Source organism: Corvus moneduloides, chromosome 2, assembly GCF_009650955.1.
Source record: "Corvus moneduloides isolate bCorMon1 chromosome 2, bCorMon1.pri, whole genome shotgun sequence".
Lineage (NCBI taxonomy): Eukaryota > Metazoa > Chordata > Aves > Passeriformes > Corvidae > Corvus > Corvus moneduloides.
Window position 1 is genome coordinate 50,661,709 of NC_045477.1, and position 24,840 is coordinate 50,686,548.

A 24,840-nucleotide genomic window follows, 5' to 3' on the forward strand; every position below is an offset into this window, starting at 1 on the left:
AGAAAACTAGGAAATTCAGAAGCTTTGGTATGTCCATTTATTCAACAAAAATGCAATTACAAGGGAAAAGACAAATTAAGAGACATGAGCAAGACTGCTGTGGCCTGAATAAAAGATTCTACAAGCATAAGTTGTTGATTTTATAGGAGATGAAATTATGATAGCCAAGATGTGAAATATTACTGTGTTCATAAAACACAGTATGTGTTTTATGTGTTATAGGACCTTTGAGTTTCAGTAAATTTATGAAAACCATGATTAGGACAAACAACGTGTTCTGCCAGTGGCACAGGATAGATACAGGTTTGGGTAACATTGTTTTCTAGTAATTTACTTCATAGGAATGCAACAGAAATCTGATTTTTACGTGTCACATTTATTGCCATCTTTGGAAATACACCAAGATATTTTCAGAGGTGTCTGAATTTAATTTATTAGCATTCTGGGAATTCACATGAGCTGAGACATTTATCATTAAGAGAAAAACTTAAATTTAAAAAAAAGTTATAAAATGTTAGAAATCTAGAAATCACTTACTATCCTCGCCACATTAGTTATGATATAACAGGCAAAGGTATCTAGGATGTAACTTCTTTCCTGTACAGACAACTAATTTTTTGCAAAAGTGCATTATTTTTCATGACATTTTCATTGTAAAAGTAGCTCAAGTCAATAAAAAAATTTCTAGTTTAAGTCCTGATGAGAATGGAAGCAAAATGCCTACATTTAAAAATAATCCTTAGTCCATTGTCAGCAACATTTACCCTTGACTAGAAAGAGATAAAAAATATCATATCAGCATCATCACAAAATTGATCCCTAATTACTTGACAAGCACCCATAATTCTTCATATATTTACCTATCTGAAACACATAATTCTTGAAAGAGCTTATGGATTAGTTTCCATAAGGTACTTGTGTGACTTATGTAGAATACACCAAGAAAAGAATGCTGAATATTTCTTAACTTACTGAGTCATGTTCAGAACACTTACAGGAGACACAAGCTCAAATCTGAAATCCTTCGTGAACAAGAGCTTCCCTTCTGCTCCGGTTCTGTTATTGCAAAATGCAGGCTGGTGGAAACTGAAAAACATAAGTATGTGTTTTAGTCAGTGACCTTATGAATCTCTGGGGGAAAGACTTGAAATACATATGAAAATAGCCAATGGATTTTGTGGAAGGATGGCTGCAAGAAAGAGGACATGAAACTTAAGAGTTGCTGCAAGCTCAGCAGCTAACCACAAGAATGAGCAAGGTCAGCATGACCGTGAGCCTGTCTGCTAGACAGAGATAGGATCTTGTGGTCAAGCTAGACAAGGATGTGAGTTACAGCCCTAACCACAGCTGGGCAGAGCTAAGAAAATGTAACTTTTAAGAATTATCCAATCAACTAAGGACAACTATGATTAGCTAATAAAGCCAGCTATGAATGTAATTGCAGAATCACTAATAAACAAAGCTTGCCTAACAATCATATCAATTGTCCGCATCTTCCCTCGTCCTCCGCAGGATTTTAACAACACCTTCAGTAGAAAAATGGGCATGTGTTCAACATAGCTGTAGTTCACCTGAAGAATGGATCTGTAACTCTACATGTCCCCAGACATGTTTGAATTTATGTTCAGGCTATTTAAACAATGTCAACAGCCTCCTTATGTTTTTCTATTATGATTAACTATGCTGCTGTAAATCTTGCTTTAAATGTGTAGCTGGACAATTCTTAACTGTTTGGAAAAAAAGTCTCAGGTTTGCACAGCCATGCACAATTGAGGCCACAGAGGGCATATGAACAGCAAGACACCTCACCTTTCTTTCTTGTCTTCTCCAGGTGCATTAGAGACGAGGGAAGCTTAGCAGGGTCTGGTTCTTAGCAGCAGGATTTGGAACATGAAGAAGTATCAATTAAATCAGAACAAGTGGCCTGAGTGGTTTTTTTTTTAATACATCTAATTATTTTCACCTTTCCACATCTTTATGAAAGGGCTTTTTTCAATCTTTTCCAGATGGACAAATGTACAAAAGACTTTACTGTAATGACTGATGCACAGAATGTATCCTCCAACTAAATATTAACTCCATAGAATTTTCCAGAACACACTTTCAGTGGTTCTGAAGAAGTATCTTCTTACACCTTTTTTGCCTCATCCTTGCATGCAAAACTTCTATAAGGTTTTTATTACTTTAATTTTCCAGATTAAATAAAGGATTATAAAATAAGCCATCAGACTCTTGAAGAAAAAGGATTTCTTGCTTTTACTTCTCTTATAATGAAGTAGCTTCTTTGGTGCTGCTGATCTATATGAGATAGGCTTATTTTAGATTTTTATTTGGCTATCACCATTAGTGTTGTTTCTTCCCCTGTCAGATTCAATCTGCGTGACATCAGCATGTCAGAGTAGAACAGATGTCACTTTATTATGGTCTTTTTTTTTTTGGCTTTGTAATTAGTGATCTAGTCTTCCTTGACATGCTACAATTTACTCGCAGCAATATAGGTGCTCCGATGAGGACAGGGGGACATAACCTAGAGTGATAGCCAACAGAGTGGCAGTGATCTGTTGAAATACTTCAAACTGAAAAGAAAAATCTATGTCACTCAGATAAACAGCCTGAAGGATCAAAGGATGCCAAATGTCTTCTGTTTGAAAAACACAAGTCATTGTTCAGCAAAATGGTACTTGGACCTTTTAATGGCTACTTGGATTGCTAGCACCAATCATGCTGTAAAAATATTTAGGTCAGTATAAAAACCCTCTAATTTGTTCTAATGTTTCAATAATTGGTTTAAAGCTGGTTAAAAATTATATATATATATTTATATGTACATATATATATATACACACATGTATATATATATTTAGACTTAGGACCCAGGTCTTACAGTTTTGCTTCAATTTGGGTATAAGATGGAGCTTCTCTTACAGTACCTGACAGTGTGTCACTTTCTAATAACATGGCTGCTGGTAGTAAGAGGCTCAAAATGCCATTTGCAGTTAAAATCTCTATTTTCAGTTATATTGTCTAGTTTATTCATGCAGAGAAGTCATTTTACCTTTTGACCTTTCTGCTGGACTGAACAAAACGAATGAAGACATATTCTAAAAGTCTTCGTGTTTGAGCGAATTGTGACTGCAGCTGAAATTGCCAGAGTCTCCCTATTATTCACATTAATTTATTTGTACTACAGTTGGCCAAACCATTCCATTTTAGATAGTTATTTCATTTTGTTTAGATTTATAGTGAAGTTAAAAAATTAATGAAGCAGAAAATCGAAGCATTGTAGAGCATTTTAATCAGATATAAAGTACCACAACTGCAATGCTTCATGCGGGCCCAGGTTTTAAAATGATAAGATTTTTACTTAACAAATTAATTTTGTTCATTTGCCTAATTACTTTCTATAGCATGAAATAACTGAAAGTTTAAGTATAAGCCCATGCTTAAATGCATAGCTGAGGTAGGGCACAATTTCCAAGATTTTCTTCTCAGGATAAAAAGAAATCTTACGGAATTTTAATAATAAATAGAGCTAATAATAAAAAGAGCCTAAGGCTTTTCAGAGATGCTGTGTCTTCACTCCTTGATCTCTTCAGGAGCTGAAAGTATCTAAAAGCCTACTAGACTGAGTCCTACCTGCTTAAGTCTGACCTCATGCAAAAAGGATTTGTTTCCACTGGTACTTTAAAAACCCGGAATACCTGTCAGAGCACTTGCTGGAAGCTGGTATGAGTTAGCAAAAACTCTCTGGGGGCTGGAAAAACTGCATAGGTTATAAGGAGTTATCAAGAAGTTGTAATTAAGTTAAGCAACACTGATAGATGCTAGAAGAGCAGCACATCATTCAGAAATCATTAAAAAGCCAGGCAAATGAGCTAAAGATCTGAAAAAACATAAAAAGGCAAGTAATAAATACTGCTAACCAAAGAGAATACCAAATAAATTAATGGTCAGATTCAGAGATTACTTTGAAGAGCAGCAGGTATGGAGCAGAGAGAACAGACACGCACGAGGAACGCTGTAGACTCCAAAACGTAATTGTAGAAAATGGCAGAGGAACAGACCACCCTGTGGTGGTCGGTAGAAGATAAGCACTGAGTAGGATATTGCTGCTGCAGCTTTCACAGACTCAGTCATGTACCAGGGTGGTCCTGATAGAGCAGTACCAGAGAATCAGAGAATCAATTAGGTTGCAGAAGACCTCTGAGGTCGAGTCCAACCTATGACTGAACACCACCTTGTCCACCAGACCATGGCACTGACTACCACATCCAGTCTTTCCCTACACACCTCCAGGGCCAGTGACTCCGCCACCTCCCTGGCCAGAGCATTTCAATATCTAATCACCCTTTCTGTGAAGAATTTCTTTGTAATATCCAACCTAAACCTCCCCTGGTGCAGCTTAAGACTGTGTCCTCTTGTCCTGCTGCTGGTTGCCTGGGAGAAGAGGCCGACTCCCAGTTGGTTACATCCTCCTGTCAGGCAGTTGTAGAATTTGCTAATGCATGGCAATCTCTAAATAAAACTGATTAACGAATATATATGAGAGGAGGATGTAGCTATTTCAGACAAACAGGTAACACGGTATCAATGAAAGTGCTCTACTACTGAGTGCCCCCAGTAGGTTTTTGTGATCTTTATGAGTAATTCGACAGTCTAGGTTAGTGCAGCCATTACCAGCATTATGCTTTCTGATTGTGTGAATAAACGTGCACACAGACCTAATAAAGTATAAACAGCCACATAAACATTTCATCTGATTTTTTTTTTTCACAGAAATCATATAAGCAAAAAAATTAAGCTGACACATTTCACACTATGCATGTGTATAGATATCCATGTTTCACTACTTCAAGGAATTCTACTTTCAAATAATATCACTTGAGCATATGCTTCATTTATTAGGACTACAAGGCAAAGAGACAAAATGAGACTGTGTCTATTACAAACATATTTGTTGTGCAATTCTCTGCATACATGTTCTGTATATACACAAAGCCACAAACACAGATGGACCTTAAAAATTCACTGTATGATACATAGATTACGGGCAACTCATTAATTTATAGTGAGGCTGCTAAAGAAGTTTTTGAGAAAGGGAAGAAAATCCGAATCCTTCTGAAAGCTGTTTTTGCCATAAAACAAAGTAAAGTAAAAGAACTGGCGCAGGACATAGTTTTTAAGGATAAAATGGCAAGATGAACATCATCAGATTACAGTGGATGTTATCAAGAAGAGAACAGCAATGGCTCCACCAAATAACAAAAAATAAACACATGCCTTTTTAGGTGTTGTGGGCTTTTGGAGAATGCACATTCCAAATTACCGTCTGATTGTAAACTCCCTTGACCAAGTCGTTATAGTCTTAAGCTGCTCCGGGTGAGATTTGGCTCAGACACTATGAGGAATTTCTTCACAGAATGGGAGATTAGACATTGGAATGGGCTGCCCAGGGAGGCGGTGGTCACCATCCCGTGGAGGCGTTTAAGGAAAGACTGGATGGCACTCAGTCCCATGGTCTGGTTGAGTTGGTGGTGCTGGGTCATAGGTTGGACTTGATGACCTCAGAGTCTTTTCCAACCTAACTGATTCTGTGATTCCTTGAAGTGAGCCGGAAAAGGAAAGATTTCAGATGGGGCTCGGAGGGTTCGCTGCCCCGACGGGGAGCCGGCGTGCTGGCTGGGGCTGGCGGGCAGAGTTAAATTCCTGCGCAGTGCCTGGTAAGGGGCTCTTTGGTCAAAGCCCTCAGGGAACGCAGTGGCAGCCGCTGCCAGGCCTCAGCGGTGTGTCTCTCCCTCCGGAAAGGGAAACCCCCCCAGCTCTGGCGCGGCCCGGGCGGGCGGCGCTGCCCAGGCCGGGCTGGGGCGCGGCCGCCGCGCTTCGCTGGGGGAGCCGCGGGGGCGGGGCCGCCGCCGCCGGAGTTTGTCCCTTGGCGGCCGCCGTACGGGGCGCGCTTGCCTCCGCCGGGCCGCGGGCTTTTGGAGCGCCATGAGCCTGTGGGCGGACAAGCACCGGCCCGGAGCCCTCGCCCGCCTCGACTTCCACCGCGAGCAGGCAGCGCGGCTCCGCAACCTGGTCAGTGAGGCACGGGCTCTGCCCGGCGCCGCCGCTCTCCGGTGGCCTCCCCGCCGGGCTCTGCCCGGGGGCCCCGCGGACTCCAGGTCCTCTCGGTCCTATCCTCCCCGTAGCGAGAATCCCCCCGGAGTCGGTATTGCGCCTGAATAAGAGGAAAAACTTTACTGTGCGGGTGACCGAGCACTGGAACAGATTGCTCAGACGGGCCGTGAAGTCTCCGTCACTGGAGAGAGTCAGGAACCATCTGGATGCAATCCTATACCCTGTGCTCTGGGATGACCCTGCTTGAGCAGGGAGGTTGGGCCACTATGGTCCCCAACCCGACCCATGCTGTAATTGGGATTCCGGGCCCATAACGCTGCTCCTGTGGGGCAGGGATCAGGAGCTTTCCCTCCGTGCAGGCCCTGGCCTTCCGAGGAGCCTCCGTGCCGCGGGAAGGTGTCCCGGCATCGCGCCCTGCTTGGGAGCGAGGCCTTGATGCCGAGGGAAAAGCTGCGAAGGGATCACTCTTTCAGGAGTGGTGTGCACATGTTCTTCCTGCTGGTTTCAGTGTCCCTGGGAACAGGGCTTGGCTTGTTTGCCTAAAGTTAGCAGAAATTCTGAAGGTGCGCAGCTGGGAATGAAAGGACTGCTTTTCCTGCCAGATGTGCCGACTGGCACATTCACTTTCTCAGGGATTAGTGATGTCTAACTAGCATAAGTGCTGACTGGGGGGTATGGTCAGATGTGCTCCAAGTCATGCTTTTTGGCTTTTCAGGAAATAAACTCCTGAATATATATATGTATCTGCTTAAGACTTTGTTTCAAACCTTTTTCCGTGTGTTTCTAACCTTTTTCCTGTGTGTTTCTTGCAGCTGTCACTTTAGTAACCATGGGAAGCATATAAATGCTGAAGTGGGGTTTTGTAGTTGGTTTTCTTGAGGTATTTTTCGAGCAGTGAGGTGTTTGAAGTTAAATGAGTTGCACATGGCCTTCAGAAAAATATGGTGTTCTATAGGAAATGTTGCTGCAGGAAAGGATTTCAGCAATTTTAATTCTAGGTGCTATAAAAGTCATTTAATGTAAACTTGGGTGAAGATGGAAGGATAAATGCTTTTATAAGGAAAATACCTTTGTAGCTAACTGATCTTGTTGCTTTTTGTTCAGGTTCAATGTGGTGACTTTCCTCATCTGTTGGTGTATGGACCATCAGGAGCTGGAAAAAAGACAAGAATAATGTGTTTGTTAAGGGAATTATATGGTGCAGGAGTGGAAAAACTGAGGATTGAGCATCAGAGTATAACGGTAAAAAAAATAAGTCTCCCATCTGCTGTGAAGTAATGTGCAAATACTGACATATTTCTGTTGTGAGGCCTTTGTATTTATTTGAGTTTTAAAAATTAATTTTTTATTTTGCTCTCAATCTCGTCAACCTTTTTTATGTAATTAATCATACTAGTTTGGTTATATGAACAAATTATTTTCCAGATGTTCTTTAGTGGGGTTCTGTTGTTTTCTGTGCCTGTTTGGCTGTTCATGTGGTGTGGTTTTTATTGTTCAGGGTGGCTTTTTTTATTTATTGTTTACAGTTCAATTTCAACAATAACATCTCTTGTGGTAAACTAGCTCTTAATTAAATGTTAATACTCTCATTTGTCTGTAAAAATAAAGGTAATTTTTTAGATTTTTTAGCACTGGTTTTTGCATATATGCAGGTTTTAGCTTGTTTTCTCATTTTCATAGTGACAGCTTTAGCATTAGCAAAAACAGAAAATCAATTTAAATTCTCTCTGCCCTGGTCTTAGGCATTTAAGTGTTTATTATTAAAAGGCTTTATTACCTCCTTCTTGCTGTGGAAGGCTTGACCAGCAAGGGATTATCAAGTTTTATTGATAAATAGGTTATTTAATGTTTGCCTTTTAGTTCTCAGTGCTGGAACAAATAATATTCTTAGACTGAATGCTAGAAATAGAGAATATACTTAACTGTTCTGACCCAAATTCAACGGTGATATAAATACTAGTGTTTTCTGCAAACAAAGTATAGACTTGAAGTCCTTTGAGAACAGAAGTAAATAGCTTCTTTGGGCTTGTCCAGTGGTTTTGCCTTCAAACCTTTTCTTTGGGTGGACATAGAGTCACTTCTGAAGAACGGCTGATTCCATTAATGAAATTTCTTTGACAAAGCTCTGGAGTAACTGGAGTTTGCAATAACACATTCTAGGTGGTGCTATCATAGTCATTGCTGTTGCTATTTTACAGGCTGGATGATGTGTCAGCCCCCTTTTTTTCGCTTTGGAGGAGGGGCTGGGACCATAGGAGATAACCAAGTCTATGTCTCAGGAGTTCTTTGATCTCTGAGATTCTTGGTTTACCTGTGCCTTAGCCAGTTGTAAGCTGTAAGAGATTTTTAGGACGCTTTCTGAAACTTAATGCACTTATTTTGTATGCAGACACCTTCTAAGAAGAAGATTGAAATTAGCACCATTGCGAGTAATTATCACCTTGAAGTTAACCCAAGGTAAGTGTGCAGTAAAAGTGGCTCACTTCAAAGGTAAGCCACTGACCATGTTGTGAGTGCCTTCAGCCTGGAGGTACGAGGGACTGATTGCCTGATTTGTTGCCTGAGCACGTCAGATAATGGTTTATGGGTTTGGTCTGCAAATGAGAGCAGGGAGAGGATTTTTAATTGAACAGCTCTAAGTGAACAAAAATTTGGGTTTAAAGGCAATAACATTGTGTTTAATGGGCTACGTAAGCATGCTGATGTTGAGGACTGGGTAAGAGAAACAATTCTGGATTCACAGATTTCACCATTTCAGTTGAAATTTAGAACTTGTACTGCAACTAACACCTCCATATCGTTAGTTCTCTCACAAATATAAAAATAAAGGAATTTGGAAAGTAAGCAAGGTTTACCCAATAACTCTCCGAATAAAGTGTTTGGAGCATGGGAAAGATCACCACAAAATACTGTGGATCCTGTGTTGATTGAAGTCAGATGTTGATTTAAACAACAGAAGCTCTAGTGGGAGCTGTCTACATCTTCTTTGGCAGTTGTGAAATTGCTGGTGATAGTTCCCAGACCCAAAGTAAATATTTGTATTTACCTGAAACCTCATAATGTTGCTTTAAATCACAATGAGAGAATGTCATTGTGTGCTGGGAGGTGTTGGTTACTGCTAAACCTTAGCTCATGCTGCCTTGCTTTTTGGAAGTTACTCTACTGTGCCAGGTCTCCTTTAAAAGTTCGTTCTGCAGGTAATCTCTTTATTGATTAGTAAGTATCTGCTGGTGTTCTAATACAAACACAAGTAATTATTAGTTAATTGCCAATAAAAGCTGAGACTTATTGGTAATCACCGTTTTGAATCTGTCATTTTGGTGATACCAAATGTGTGACCGTTCAGTCTTCAGCTCTGATAGCCTGACACTACCAACACTTTTCCTGTTCCTCTGTATAGAGTTCTTAGAGCTGGAAACATAAAATAATGGTATTTCAGTTTTAAATACAAAAGTGCTGAGTTTTGATTAAGAATTAATATCCTGATTCATAGGCTTTAAGTGATGAAGCAATTGTCACATTTATGTGTGGCCAGACAGTAAACCTCTGTTCTGTGCAATGGCCTGTGAAGTTTGACTGAATTATAACACAGTGAAGTCAAGTGCATCTCAAGTAACATGGAGTGGGATGAGTGGCTAACAAGGGAGAGGAAATTAATTTCTGGGAAGGACTCTGCAGAACAAACCCCAGCATTTACATCAGTCTTTTGAGTCAGGCATCCTATTATGTGGTTAGACTTAATTGTTCTTTTCCATAATGTGTAAAAAGGTTCACATTGTGTGTCCTTGTTCAAATTGTAGGTAACAAAAGTTGAGATTTATTGTCTGAAGAAAATAAATTCTATTTTAATGACTTAATAAAACATTTGACAGTGGTTTTACTATGTTTGAATACAGTGCTGTTAATCTAGTTGTGCCTGCATAAGCTTTGGGTTGTTTTTATTATAGAGGGGATAACTTTCAACGATGTGTATGTGTATTAGCTTAATTCTAACTCAGCAGCTTCTGAATTCTTTTGGCTTTCTTGCTCATTCAATTGACCTAAGGAAGATGTATTTTATATGCAATATAAAGTTGTTTTAAAACAAGATTTATTCAAACTCCGGGTACAGTGACGCGGGAAACAATGACCGTGTGGTAATTCAGGAGCTCTTGAAGACAGTGGCACAGTCCCAACAGCTTGAGACAAGTACTCAACGGGATTTTAAAGGTGAGTAAAACAGTTAAAACCAGTCAAAATGCTTTTTAAATGTGGGGTTTTTTTCAGAGATTTCAGTTCACCGTTTTGTTTGTACCTGTATATTGCATGAAGGTTGTGCAGTCAAAAAGGCACACAGGTTATCTTAATCTCTATTTGCCTGCCTATGGAACCATGCTGCCCTTACTATGTGTTACCACTTATTTTGGTATTATTGCTTGTATGTCAAAAGTATTTTTTTCTTAGAAAGATTTGATATTAATACAAAACCCCACTATGTTTAATCCTTTTTTCAGTGGTGCTGTTAACAGAAGTTGACAAACTCACTAAAGATGCTCAGCATGCTTTGCGAAGAACAATGGAGAAGTACATGGCGACCTGCAGGTTGATCCTGTGCTGCAACTCAATGTCAAAAATTATAGGGCCCATTCAAAGCAGATGCCTGGCTGTACGAGTGCCTGCTCCCAGCATTGAAGATGTATGTTGAAACAGAAGCAAAAAAAGTTACTTAAAAATTCTTGTTAGATAAGTTCTTGCTGTGGACTTATGAAATATTTTAGTTTCACATAATGACTTAGTTTTCCTTTGTGTTGGATGATTTGCCAAGCATGGCTTATGAAAGACTGGTCCATCTCTGGTCCAGAAATCTTTCTAACAGGAGAATCTGTAGGTGCTGAACAGTTTTGCTAAGTGTTGTATTCCCTGCTATCTGTTTTCTGTCCAGATCTGCCATGTCTTGTCCAGTGTGTGTAAGAAAGAAGGCCTGACTCTTCCTCAGGAGCTGGCTCAAAGGATTGCAGAGAAATCTGGCAGGAACCTTCGGAAAGCACTGCTTATGTGTGAATCCTGCAGAGTACAACAGTAAGTCACTGCAAAGATTAATGTAAATTATACTGTCAGACACATAAATGACCTTGCTTTTAAGGCCTTGTTAAAATAGGTAACAATTTGCTTTGATTGTAATTTCTAAAAAGATACTATTTTGTAGGTATCCTTTTACTGCTGATCAAGACATTCCTGAGATGGACTGGGAAGTTTATTTGAGAGAAACTGCAAATGCTATTGTTGGTCAACAGACACCACAAAGGTAGGTGAATGCTCATGTTTAGCGATATAAATTATGCTTTTGGTGTACTCTGCAACCTAAATAAAAAAGTGGTATTCAAAATTGTGAGTCTTTAGTTGTGTGTAATTTTCTGTTATTTCTGCTGGAGCTGGTACTTTGCAGCCAGAGGAGTTGAGCCTTAAAATTGCCAGAGAAGGCTGAATGAGTGTCAGGAACTGAAAAACTTGTTTTTCCCTGTTGAAGCTTAGTAATCAAAAGTGAGCATAGACTCAGTTGCATGTTGTATTTTCTGTCTTTTTTGGTGGGGGGATGGTGGGTGGGTGTGGTTCTGTTTGTTTGTTTTACTTAAAGTTTTTCTTTGACCATCTTTAGCATAATTATGTTTGTAAAAAGAACTGAAAGTGAGAAATCATTGCTTTTTTTTAGCACATCAGGAGATGACCCCTGTATCCATCTCAGTATCATATCCACAGTCTGATCCTTTTAGTCTGTTCCATGTATTACTTGCTTGAGATGTCACTTAATTTAAATGCTTGTAGCATCTGACCTCCTGTTATCAAAAGCTGAGCATTGGCTAATTGTGTCAGTTCTGCCACCTAATTGTCTTACCCCTTTTTCTAAACAATGAAGACAGAAAAACAGCATGAAGGAACTCTCTGGCTCTAATAAATTGTTTATGTCTCCTCACTAGTCTTAAGCATGAATAATAACTTAGATATGAAGAAGAATTAAAGGGAAACAATCCTGAGGCAAGTTATAATAGCCTCGTAGCTTCTAGATTAACTGAGACCATTGTAACTAGAGTATGTGTCGTTTATCTTTTGAATAAAAGGTGATAGAGCCTTTGAATTGAAATTGACTCATGCAATTCTTTTGGTTTTAAAATAACACACAAAACCAAAAGAAGAAAGGAAACTTTGCTTGGATTGCTGTGGGAAGAGATGGAATAAAGTTGAGTTACAAGCTGTAAAACCTGCCTGCAGAGGCACATGGCAGCACAAAGGAGCACATGGCAGCACACAGAGGCTTGTCTGCACCAGACCCTGGGGAGAGGAGGTGTCACACGGCAGAGCCCTACGGAGAGGAGCCTGCCGGGATCTGACTGACAGGTGAACAGCGAGTGATCATCCCACAGAAGGACATTGAGAAAGTGTGCTGCTGATGTGGCAACGTGGGATAGGTCATGCCATATATAGAAATACTGTGCCTTAGAAAAGTGTATAAAACCAACTCACTGCTTTGAATAAACGATTCAGATCCCCTGCTGGTCTGGGTCCGTGCTTCAGTCGCCAACAGATTGCCTGTTTTCCTGCAGTGTATTTCACTAACAGTGAAAACACATAAGTCAGTATGCTTTGGGGTCATACTTCTCATATTTTGTGGTGTCTTTCCAACAGGCTTTTAGAAGTCCGTGGACGGCTTTATGAACTCCTGACACACTGCATCCCTCCTGAGATTATAATGAAGGTAATTCAACTATCTAGCTCTTAATGTGTTACAAATTTTAATGCTGTGGCAGTCTCAACTAAAGCTTTTTAAAAAAAATACACCAAAAACATCACAAATTATCCAAATACTGATGAATAGCTGTGTCCTTTCCAAACAGACTAAAATTTGTTCTGTGGTCAAAGAACAATGGCATCATAGCTGAGTAAAAATAAAAGAGGACATTCTTAGTCCCCTTGACTTCTCCGGCCTTCTCAGTGACTATATTAAATGTAGATATATTTTACTGTATCCAGAGAATGTCAGCAAAGCTGGTGAGGGGTCTGGAGCACAAGTCCAATGAGGGGCTGAGGGAGCTGGGATTGTTTAGCCTGGAGGAAAGGAGGCTCAGGGGACCTTACTGCTCTCTACAACTGCCTGAAAGGAGGTTTTAGCAAACTCAGGATTGGCCTCTTCTTCCAGGCATCTAGCAATAGGATGAGAGGAAATGGCCTCAAGCTGTGCCAGGGAAGGTTCAAGTTGGATATTAGGAAAATTTTTTTCACTGAAAGAGTGGTTAAACATTGGAACAGGCTGCCGAGGGAAGAGGTGGTGTTGCCATCCCCAAAGGTGTTAAAAAAATGAGTAGACATGGCACTTTGTGGGCATGGAGCTGTTTGGCTAAAGGTTGTACTTGATGATCTTGGTGGTCTCGCAGAGCCTTAACAATTATATGAGTCTATGGGCTAATCTTGATATGATTTGTTTTCTTTTGTAAAAGTTTTGTTGTTGTAAGTTCAGTATTTGCTATGCCTTTGTGGAAAGGTCTTCTGAAGGATGCTAGGCCAGCAGGACTGTTCAAAGATAGATGTCACCTTGGGAGGAAAAAAGCAAGTGGGATGTGCCGTTTTTATTTTAAGCAGGATGAAAGGATGGTGAAGACAGCTGGAGCAGAACAAAGATCAAAAATAATGTTTGCAGCTTAACCTAGTAATGTTTGCTTTGTCTTCAGACATAATTTCTTTTCACATTAACTAATTTCTGTCTGCTTTCTGGTGGTTCTGGTACTTAGACGTTTCTTTAACCTTCTTTTCTTACAGTAGGTTAGTGGATCCTGCATTGCTGTGCTTTAGAGGAAAGAGGTGCATGTTCTCTACGCACTCCCTCTTGATAAACTTGAAATGGTCTAGAGATACTTCTCACTTAATCCTGGCTCTTTTAATCGAGATGGATTTGCAATGATTTTATTGCTGTCTCTAATCTAAAGTAATGTGTTTTGGGGTTTTATAATGACTAAAGTATTGCAGTCAAGTTGTCTTGTTTGTCTGCATGTAAATATGCTCATAAATACAGACAGAGACACTTAAATTCTAAATAACCCTTTTCTTGTTTTTTTATTAATGTTGTTTCTCTTTGTGCTTGATGCTGTCAAGATAGAAGTTAAGTGGCTTTAATACACTTGCTGTCTTGGTAAGAATTCTCCTCAGGCCGTGTGCCTACATGTAGTAGAGGTTATAGTTTTTGGAAATGGGGTTAATTAATTTTCTTTTACTAAGGCATAAATTATTCCAGTAAGTGATTCTTGAATGTCTTTTCTCTTGGATTAATGAGGGAACTATCAGTTATAGCTTGGCTATTTTCAGAGAAACAAGGTTAACTTCTTAACAAAAAATACCTAATTTTTCCAATAGTGCCCTGTTTTTTCCCATTTTAGGGTCTCCTGACAGAACTTCTAAATAATTGTGATGGACAACTGAAAGGAGAAGTTGCACAGATGGCAGCCTTCTATGAACACCGCTTGCAACTGGGCAGCAAAGCCATTTATCATCTGGAAGCATTTGTTGCAAAGTTTATGGCAATTTACAAGAAGTTCATGGAGGATGGGCTAGATGACATGATGTTCTAACTGATGCCCAAAGTCATACACAGAATGTTGCATATACATATTCAAAACTGTGATTACCGATAAGTCTCAGCTTTTATTGGTAATTAACTGATAATTACTTGTGTCTGTATTAGAACACCAGCAGATACTCACTAATCAATGCGCAGATTAGCTGAGAACGAGCTTTTAAAGGAGACCTGGCACAGTAGAATAACTTCTAAAAGGCAAGGCAGCATGAGCTAAGGTTTAGCAGTAGCAAAATTCCAATGATATTGCAAATGTCTACTGGTCAGTGCTTGATTACATGTGGGTCTAAGTAAAATATTTTTATTTTACTATTTAATGAAACAATGTTTGTTCAGCTTCAGAAACCAGATGGATTGTTTGACAGCCACAAATCCATCTTTAGATCCATACAAAATGCATTGGCCTTTCAGAAAGACAACACGTTGCCTTGGAAGATGTGTAGGATCAGAGCTGCTTTGCAGTATTTGTAAGCTGACATTAAGAAGAGGGAACACAGATGCTCTGTGCTTGGTTTTTGTTTGTTAATCACAGATGGACAAGGTTGTAAGAAAAAGATTTTTTTTTTTCCTGCGTTCTGCTAAGTTCCAGCTTGAACATGTATGTTCTGCCTGCTGATCTATACATTTTCATGTTTGTCTGGCTTCTTTTTTTAGCCTCACTGTTTTCTCTGGTGTGCTCACACCAAATGTTTTCTGTTTTTTTTTTTTTTTTTTTTTACTTTGTAAGCAGTTGCATTGAAATTGTGGATGAGCAGTACTTTTGTGCTGATTATAAATCACATGGAACACCTTGTTTAGAAGGATTATACCTTTACAAAGCAAGTCCACTTGCTGTCTGACACTCTTGGGTTTACCTCAACCTACATACCTGCTCTTCAGGTAGAGTTTATTCCTTTGACTATTTTTTAACAAGGGGCAAAGTTTCAGCTTTTAATAAGTATTTTTTTGCCTCTTAAGCTGATATGGGACATTTTTGAAATGGCAAAATAAATTGCAGAAAATATGAACAAAAGTGCTGAATTGGTGTTTTACACTGTCTGTGACTACCTAGGTGCATTCATTTGCTTTGATGTAGACATCTTTCAGAAAGGTGGGATATCCCACAGACTGTAACACTGAAGGGCACCACTAAAGTTTAAAAAAATCCAAACAAACACAAGCAACAAGAAAAAGTGAAAAAAAACCTCCCAGAATAATAATAACAATAATAATAGAAAACCAATGCTACCTGTGCTGCAAGACTTTCACATGTCATGTCTATGTACCGTGGTACTCTAAAAATTACTCAATTCATGCCCTTTATTACTTCACCATGCTAATTTAGGCTATTACTAGATAGTATTTAAAGCTGAAGTTGATTAAATACTGCTGCTGTTCTCAAGGATATGAGGGTTCCATGTGGGGTGTTAATGCACAGCTTTCATTCAGATTCATTCTCAGGAAAATGGTGCTGTCCTGCTTCCTGCTCAACTGGGCTCCTGAAGAAGTAGAATGATGCGAGTTTTTTTCCTTCCATATGCTTGTCACCCAAATCCACAGCACTGGTAACTTGTCATGTTGTGTCTTCACTGTCAAAAGATCCTCGAGAAACATTAAATTAGTCAGTGATAGTGGAAAGGAATACTTAAATTCGTTGCAAAGTAGGCCGCAACTGTAGAGGGGACATAATTACTGCGCATAAAAACTGCCCTGCTCTGTCCTGAGCCTCGTCTTTCCTACTGATTTTTAAAAGCTGAACAGTCTTTATGGTTTCCCTACTACTAAAGTATGGTGTGTGGTAAAGTAAAAGCGTGAGTTCAAAGGATGATGAAACACTTCTCCCCCAAAAAGAAACCAACCCCAAAAGCTAATGTGGGAGAAGAGGAATGTATGTACGGTTTGTAAAATGTGCAGGGGCAGTGTTGCTGTGCAGGGTGGAGAGGCAGGAGCTGTATTGGAGGTTTCTTGTGGCAGAGGAACAACTTGCTCTTTCAAAAGGCCTCAGCAGCTTTGTCTAGGGGTCTGAAACCCCAATATTAGTCTCTCTGTAGGTGTTCTTGCTACTTCTTGAAGTTGCATTTTTATCCTTTTCTACCTGGGATGAATCAAGAGTAGCCAAGGCTGGAAAAAACAGTATAATGACAGGATTTCTGTGAGAGAAGATGGCTATCACTCTTCCTGAGAGCCAGCATTTCCCCCTCCTGACCCTACTTCTACCTCTTGTCTCCCACAGTCTAGAACACAAATTTAAACAAATGGGCACAGTATCTTATAAATCTCTGCACATGTCTTTCCTTGCTAGTAATTTTTGAGGAGATTTTGACTTTGTATCCATAACAGGCTTCAGGGGAAGTGGTCATGCCACCAAGCCTGTCAGAGTTCAAGGAGTGTCTGGATGTTGCTCTGTGTCAAGTGGTTTAGTTTGTCCTGTGAGGAGCACAGAGTTGGATGTGATGATCCTTAGGCGTGACTTCCACCTTGAGAGATTCTGTGATAACGATCAGGAAGTGTTGCACTTTCTGGGAGTGTTTTAGAGGCTCACTGCCTTAGATGCTGCTTCCCCTCCCTTAGGGATAGTTGCAGCTCTTGCTTAGAGGCGGTGTGATGCAGAACTGAGGTCCTGGGCTCTGCTGGAGGAAGCAGGGACCCTTGAGCTCATGCTGTCAGAAATAAAAAGGAGTTTTCTGCCATTGTTTTCCCCTCATGGGGCTCCCATGCAAATCCTTTTACCAAAAATACAGAACATTAGACTGACAAGCAAGTATCTCCTGGCACAGCTGCCTCTCCAGCCTGGAATAGAATCCCAGAACCTTTTTGGTTGGAAAACACCTCTAAGATTGAGTCCAACTGAGCCTGCACACACACGGCAACAGTGCTGTACTGGACCTACACTGAGCACGGCACACCTGCCTCACAGATCAAACAGAAGAGGCAGTGCAGATAGACTCCTGACCGCTGCCTGGAACAGGACCAACCTCTAGATAATCCATTTCTTCAGCTGATTTCATCTTTTGAGACCTGCTTAGAATTGCTGCTGAATTGCGTGCTGAGAGGATTGCCCTCGCTTTCATCCAGCGACACCTCCTGCTAGCTGGAATTGAAAACACCAAGCTGCTCCCTCCTACGTGGGACTTAAGCTCTGAATGTGTCTGAGGGGTTGCAGAGGAGGCAGCTTCATGCTAGCACAGAAAGCCAGAGGTGAAACTGGTTTAAAAAACTGATCAAGAAATTAAGGCAGCAACTACTTCTGTTGAAACTTTCTCTGCTCTGCAGAGATCAGCAGTGCAATGGGTGAATGGTGCATTCATACTTGATTTCCTGTCTCTGAAGTCCAAGTGTTAACTCCTGTGAGGAATATTATTAAAACAATTTGATGTCTATTGTTGAATGTACCCTGAAGGCTAATCAGTAGTACGTTGTGCAAGGTGCATGTCAGGAACTAGTTGGGTTTCACAGAACGGCTAAGATTAAAATAGTTTGCCATTAACTTCAACACATTGTGAAGTTGGCTCAGTCAATTTTCTCTGTCATCAAAATTAAAATTATTTTCTGTCCAAATTAACCAGGACCCCTGGTACCTATTCCAGGTTTTTGATTTTGGTTTTTTTTTTTTTTTCCTTTTTAAAGCAGTGGATACTTTGCTTGTCTGAAAATTGACCCCAGTAACAGTTAAACATTCCTATAACAAGTTGTCTGTCTTCTACAGTTGTGTACAGTGTGTGTGCTGAACTTCTGGAAGAATTTGTATTCTGTGTTTCAGCAATCCTGGGGTTAGCAAATATTGTCCCAATCATTTGAGCCTTAAGTAGTGTTTCAGTGGAGCCGGGTTTGGCACCTCTTAAATAGGATCGAGGCACCAGCTAATACAAGCACGTAGTGTCACCACTGACACACTGGTCACACATCTGTGTGTCTCCTAGCAGCCACCACCTCTGTCCTGGCCCCTTCTTGGAGCTATCTCCAGTTCTGTCCCAAGACAGGGAGTAGGTGTTGGTCTTTCTTGTGTGTTTTAACCTCTTTGCAAGCCACTGTATACAGTTATAAAGAATAAATTTTCTGAAGAGAAAATTTAGCTGGAGACCAACTGAGCTGCTCTCTCTCTGTTGACCTGGTGTGTCCCCATATAATTTTTCTTGGTTTTCCCTGGGACAATATACTGTGCTGTATGAAATGTGATGCTTTTAGTTGGCAGTCTGTGACAGCTAGTGAATGGCACAGTTTCACTATAGCTAAATGTTGCCAATGTGGGCTTTCACTGCAAGCAAGCTGGTGTTCTTTTTTTAAACTTGTGATAGTATGTTCATGTCAAACGATTTGTAGTGCCAAAGTATAAAGGCAACACTTAGCTCATTCCTGGTCACAATGAGATAGGAAAAGCATGCTAGTAAAGCATGTGTTTTGAGAAATCCATGGAATATTTCCTGTGCTTTTTACCACTCACAATCCTTCTGCAAAATGTTGTTTCAGTCTTGAGTGAGAAGGAAGGAAAGAAAATTGGGAGCCCCATCAAAGAGAAGAAAGAAGAATCAGAATGACAAAGCAGGCAAGGACAGATCCTGGGGGAAGACAGGTATACTCATTAATTGTATTTACATTTCAAAGATGAGTTACCTGCGGTGTTCTCAATCATACCCTACACTTATATTCCCTGCCACACACCATGAATAATAAGTGCACTTCTGAGGAATAGAGGATAGAGTAAGTGACCAAATAGGCTTCTTCCAGTTTTAATTTTGTGGATGATCTTGAGAGGTCAGTACAAATGCCTATGGTAAGTGACAATTTTAGGTCAGTAATTGCTAATTAACACAGAAGGCAAGATGCTGGCTAAGGCACTTTCAGATAGTTCACAGATAGCCTTGCAGGAGCTGATTAACTCAAACGGAATGCCTCCTTAGGTGATAGCTACCAAATGATACTTGGAACAATTTTTAAAATTAAAAAGGATGAGGGAAAAGCATTTATGAAACTCTTGGCTGACTTTTCTCTGGAGAAAGCATTTTGATAATAAGTGGGGTTAGCTGTTTGCCAATTAGCAGACAATTAGAAGAAAGACATTTATCCAGCGGGCAAACATCTTTTATGATAGATTCACAGTCATCAAACCTGTTTATGCCGAAAGAGGATAAACATTGCTGTGCTCACAGTGTCTCAGTGATGTGAGCAGCACTGATTGCTGCTCCTGTGTCACCTTTGCATGGGCTGGATGGGACTCAGTGTGACAATGCTTAATGTGGTAAGCACAGAACAGAGGACCCCACTCTGTGCTTGTGATCCTGGGGCACAAGCAAGAGCTGTGGACAGTTTCCCAGAGCTCCACAAAAGAAATCAGGAACAGCTCAGCAACTGTCTGTAGAGAAAACAGAAATCTCCAACATGAGGGAATTGTTTGGGACCTGCAAATCAGAAAAAGTGAGAAGACATTGGTTTTATTTATATTAGTATCTGTAAAAGAGATCATCATTGATAGATCAGAGTTAGTATCACACATTGGAAGCTTTTCTGAAATTCTGAAAGTGTCCCTTGGACAGGTATGGCTTCAAATGACCATAAATTCAGAGAGGTGGATGCTGTAAGGTAAAGCAGAGAAAAGAAAAAGGGCAGCAACCTTTCTCCTTGCTTAACAGTGGATTTTCCCACACAGTTTCTACAAAATAGGGATGTGTAGTCGGCACTTCCTGGCAGAAAGGTGGAGGGGATGATGAATCTGTCTAAGGCTGAACTCCTCTCCAAGCTCCTTCCGCGAGCAGTGGAAAGAGAAAAGCAGGTGCTGGACATGAGCTTGCTAAGGTGTATTCTGTAGTTCATCCTCTAAAGGAACTGTTCCTTGCCATTAACTCCACAGGCAATAATGCAGCACAAAACTAGACTTATGTACAGATCTACTGACTTGGTGCCTAAATGAAGCTAGAAAAATTGTACCTGTCTATTCTAGAATCCAGTGCAGAACAACAAAGAGCACAAGAGGAAAAGAAATTGGGATCCAGTGCTGCTTAGGAGTGCATAGCATTTTCCTCCTATATCCCTTGGCACAAGGTAGTGCCTACCCTGCGGACTGCAAATGCAGACTGTGTGGTAGAAATGAAGGAATGCACTCAGTCCTGGTTTTGCTACTGGCATCCTAATCAAAACAAGAATTTCAAACAGAGATTATGGCTTTTTAATATTTCTGACATGCATAAATGTGAGGATTTATTAATACATGATCTTTTCAAACAAATACATACTTTTACTTTTTTTCCACTGTGAGGGCCATGTCCAGGAGCAGTTTCTTTTGCAAAAGTCTGAATTTAGTCTGATTCCAAGAACCCCAGAGGCAGCCACTGTGAATGCAAGCTATCCCTTGTGGAAGCAGGTCTAATCCATACCTTAGGCAGAATTTCTCTACAGAAGAAGTGGCCTTTTGCAGTTAATTTCATTCAAAACAAAGACACTAACTCCTTGTTTGAGATGAGCGTTGCTTTTAGAGCCCCTAACAGTTGTCCAGAGATTAAAATTCCTTCCAGCTAGGCTAGCATTGTCCCTGTGACATGGATCTTGTTTGGAAACAGCTGTCATGGAGCAGGTAGATAAGGGTATCAGCATTAGGAGAAATTTAGTGGTGACTCATTGCACCCAAGGGAGGAACTGGAGATGATGAGCACCTTTCATTTAGGGAATGCTGGAACAGGCTAAAACCTTCCAACAGGAGTAGTTGGGTTCAGTTAAAATACCTGTGTTGTTCCAGGAAAAACTAAGTATCAGGTGTGCTTGAGGGCAAGGACTGGCTGCTACCATCAGAGGCATTTTTCTTGTGCAGCGTTTGGGTAAACAGCCTATTGAACCGGGGGAGCAGACATGATGGAGGGGCTCAGAGCTGCAAGGGCCGCCTGAAGATGCACTGAAAAATAGGGAGATGCTGTTAGAGAACGGTGTTAATAATCCCGGGGTTGTTCAGTCCCCGTATGGGCCACTCATTTAAGAGTTGGACTGGATTATCCTTGTATGAAATGAAGGGAATGGTGTCATCAGAGCTGCATGGCAGCAACATTTTGTGGCTGAAAATATTTTCTTCACTTGCACAATGATGCTAACATTAGGGGGAAAAGAGGAGCGCTGCAGAGGCAGTCATTACAGATGGAGGATACTGATTAGCCTATCTAGCTCTTCCACCTGAGAATACAAGATGTGCTATGATGGTACCATGGAAGGAAGTAAAGGAAATGTTATTACAGATATTATATCCAAATTGAATTAAAGCTGCATTGAAAACCAGAGATTACTGCACTTTTTCATGCTAGGTCTGAAAACATGATATATGTCTGATACTGACAGGCATGTAAAGAACATGCAGGGGCTTATTTCTCAGAAAACAAGTTTGGTCTCTGATGCTGCTTCACAAAACCATGGAAACAAAAGCAGGAAGTAAAATTATGGAGAGACATTAATAAATAAACATTAGCAAAGTAGCTGTGTTGTTTGGGATTATTGTTTATTTTGCTTCCAGATATTTACTTTACATTGCAATCTTTAACAGTAAATTGTTTCAGTTTCTGTATCTATAAAAATCAGGTAATTAAGCTGATCTTTGCAAAAGGTGAATCTGCAGATAAAAGCATTATGTTAATAAATATTTTCTCAGTTGATTTGTGGTCACTGGAACACTTTTCTGGGCTGTGCTCATTCACTGTACAGATTTAAATGAGTTACTAAATCCTTCTGACTTCTAGTTTTATTGACAGGGCGAAAGAGCAATCATTAAAACATGAAGCTCCCTTTTAAAACTATGTTTTTGAGGGGTCATGTAGTGGCATACATGGAAGCAAATATCTCTTTGCTTCCTTGGCTGTAGCTGCTACAAGGCAGTGAAAAGATCTCTGGAATGTGACAGTGTCATGAGTTACTGCCTCTGCCACAAGGGCCCTGTACACCCAGTAATTCTCATAAAAGCCAGTCTGTCTCGTATGACTGGAAATATCATACGAGCTGACAAAGTGGAACTGTAATAAAATGGTGTGTCTTTCAATTACTTCCCACGTTATGTTACATCAAGTGGCAGAATACAATAAATTTTAAAATAAAAAGTTGACATGAATGGTTATATAGTAATAAATGAACAACAAAGACTTTTAATGCACACATAAAAAATAGTCCAGCAATCACCTTCCAACTGTATTTTATCTATTTTCAAACAACAAAACACAGCTGGCAGCTGTTTATGAAAAGGAATCATGTGCTAAAGTGTGCTCAACCTGAAATAATAACTCTAGGAAAAATTTTCAATAAAGATGTATTTTAAGAACAAAATCAAAGAAAACAAAGTCACAGAACCTGAGAGTTTCAAAGCAGACTCTTCCTCATACATGCCCTTCTCCCCAAAATAAACCCAAGGCTATAAAAATTTCAGGAAAGATTTTCAAAGGTGCTGAGCTTTCAAAAGAAAGAAAACCTCTAAGTAATCCCTATGCACTTCAATAAGGGAATTTTCCCTAGAACTTCCACACTTTAGTCTTTTCTGTGATCATGCAGCAGTTGATGTGGTCAAAGTACAAATGAGTAATGCCTAGATCAGGAATATGTCACTCTATCAGCTTGGCCAGTTTCTTGTCTTTAGAAATGTGGCAGTACCTCGTTTAGGCCCCACCAGGACCTGTCTGCTGTTGGCTATGCATGGTCAGGACACTCTCCCTGATTTTTTTCTGCATAGAAGAACCTATCGTGCTTTTGCTCTGAGGTTAGCAAGAAAGCTCCTTGGTTTGGGTGATGGTCTATTTTAAGTTGTTGTCTGACAGCTAATTCTTTCTGATATGAAATCAGGTCAGGTAAATAAATACACTCTGCTGCAGCCATGATGACTGCCTGCAGCCGTAGGGAGCTGTGCAGTTGCTTGCCCTAACTCTGAATAGCAACTTCTGAAAGCCTTTGAGCAGCGTGGTGACATGGGCAGCACAGGTTTAACAGCCACTTCAAAAGTTGTTGTATTTTAAAAACTCAGTTTGCAATGTAGGAAAAGTGAGAAGCACGTTTCAGAAAGCCATGCTCTCTGGTTTTTTTTCAACTTTTCCCCCCCCTTCTTAATTCATTCAGCTCGACACTGTAATTGCTGTAACTAATGAGCCCTTCTTGGTGCCATTGATCACCCAAATCTAATACTGATTCAAGTGATCTTGAGAACAGAAACAATCTCAGAGATTTCTCTGACACTGTGCACAGTGCTTTTTTTCTCCCCTCTGCAGGATGAGCTCCTTGCTGTCCTGCATAGCTCTGAAGTCCCATCCAACTTATGACAGGGCTGTTTCAAAGCCAGTTCTTTGTCCTTGTGAAGAATTGATTTTTGTACTCCATGTGAGCAAGGCTCACCTGAGGAGCAGGAAGGAGGTGAAGGTTTCTAAGGAACAAAGTTGTCTTGCTTTTCAAATCTTCCCCATTTTTGCTCCATTGCCCACACATATATCATTATCTGGCCTCCTACTCTCAAGATGTGAGCTATCTCTTTTATCACTTGCGTGCACCTCTCTTCCAGTTGAAAAATGGTGTATCACTAGAACAGAACAGATAAGGTGAATAAGTATCCCTTGAGGCGCTAATGAATACAGAGTATAAGGACAGGGACTGGCTCTGACACACTGGAAGCCGGTGGTTTGCACCACAGGAGTACATCATTTATCTTCTGTTGTGCTACGTGTGGTTGTACTACCTTTATCATCTCTGACATTGTACTAACTTTAACTCTAAAGAGTCCCTACCACACTGACATATTTTAAAAACACAGCAGAATTTAGAAATGTTGAAACAACTGACATCTGGCAGGCTGGCAATAAACAACAAAAACTTCTTTTCTCAGTGAATGACTATCACCTGGTCAGTGGCAAAGCAACCTGGAATGTTGAATCAACATATGGGTGAAAGACACTTGGTCTATTAGCATTTGTCTACTTCTTCCCAGTAACAAACATATATAATTAAAACAAATACTTAGATTATCTCACTCCTGTGTGATACCCACTCCCTGGCAGACAAACACACAAGATGTGGAGGACACCTCATCAGTAGGATGGTGAAACTCAAGCAATACAATTTCCCTTGAGTCAGAACCCAGTTTAAATTTAACTCTCGTTCCAATAAAAATTTTTGCCTCAGAAAGGCAATTGGTCTCAGACTTTGGC

The 24,840-nt window shown here is 40.3% G+C and overlaps 2 protein-coding genes across 3 annotated transcripts in view; one reads left to right on the top strand and one right to left on the bottom strand.

Moving 5' to 3' along the window:
• STARD13 (StAR related lipid transfer domain containing 13) overlaps positions 1-1,074 on the bottom strand; it is a 322,774-nt gene extending 321,700 nt beyond the window's left edge. For both annotated transcript variants that reach the window (XM_032099570.1, XM_032099572.1), the window contains exon 1: positions 996-1,074. The gene's annotated coding sequence lies outside the window, so the exon portion shown is untranslated. The remainder of the gene's footprint in view (positions 1-995) is intronic.
• A 4,857-nt stretch (positions 1,075-5,931) lies between these two features.
• On the top strand, positions 5,932-22,320 carry RFC3 (replication factor C subunit 3). The gene is made up of 9 exons (XM_032099582.1): positions 5,932-6,075; positions 7,222-7,359; positions 8,507-8,574; positions 10,229-10,326; positions 10,611-10,792; positions 11,039-11,175; positions 11,303-11,401; positions 12,778-12,847; positions 14,520-22,320. Exons 1-9 carry the CDS (start codon positions 5,989-5,991, stop codon positions 14,709-14,711), a joined length of 1,071 nt encoding a protein of 356 aa, XP_031955473.1. The 5' UTR covers positions 5,932-5,988; the 3' UTR covers positions 14,712-22,320.
• The last annotated feature ends 2,520 nt before the right edge of the window (positions 22,321-24,840 follow it).

Excerpts from the sequence above, each read along its gene's own strand:
- RFC3 (XM_032099582.1), top strand. The coding sequence starts at position 5,989 with ATGAGCCTGTGGGCGGACAAGCACCGGCCCGGAGCCCTCGCCCGCCTC. Across the intron at positions 8,575-10,228 it reads CACCTTGAAGTTAACCCAAG|TGACGCGGGAAACAATGACC; the intron begins GTAAGTGTGCAG and ends CTCCGGGTACAG. Across the intron at positions 12,848-14,519 it reads CTCCTGAGATTATAATGAAG|GGTCTCCTGACAGAACTTCT; the intron begins GTAATTCAACTA and ends TTCCCATTTTAG.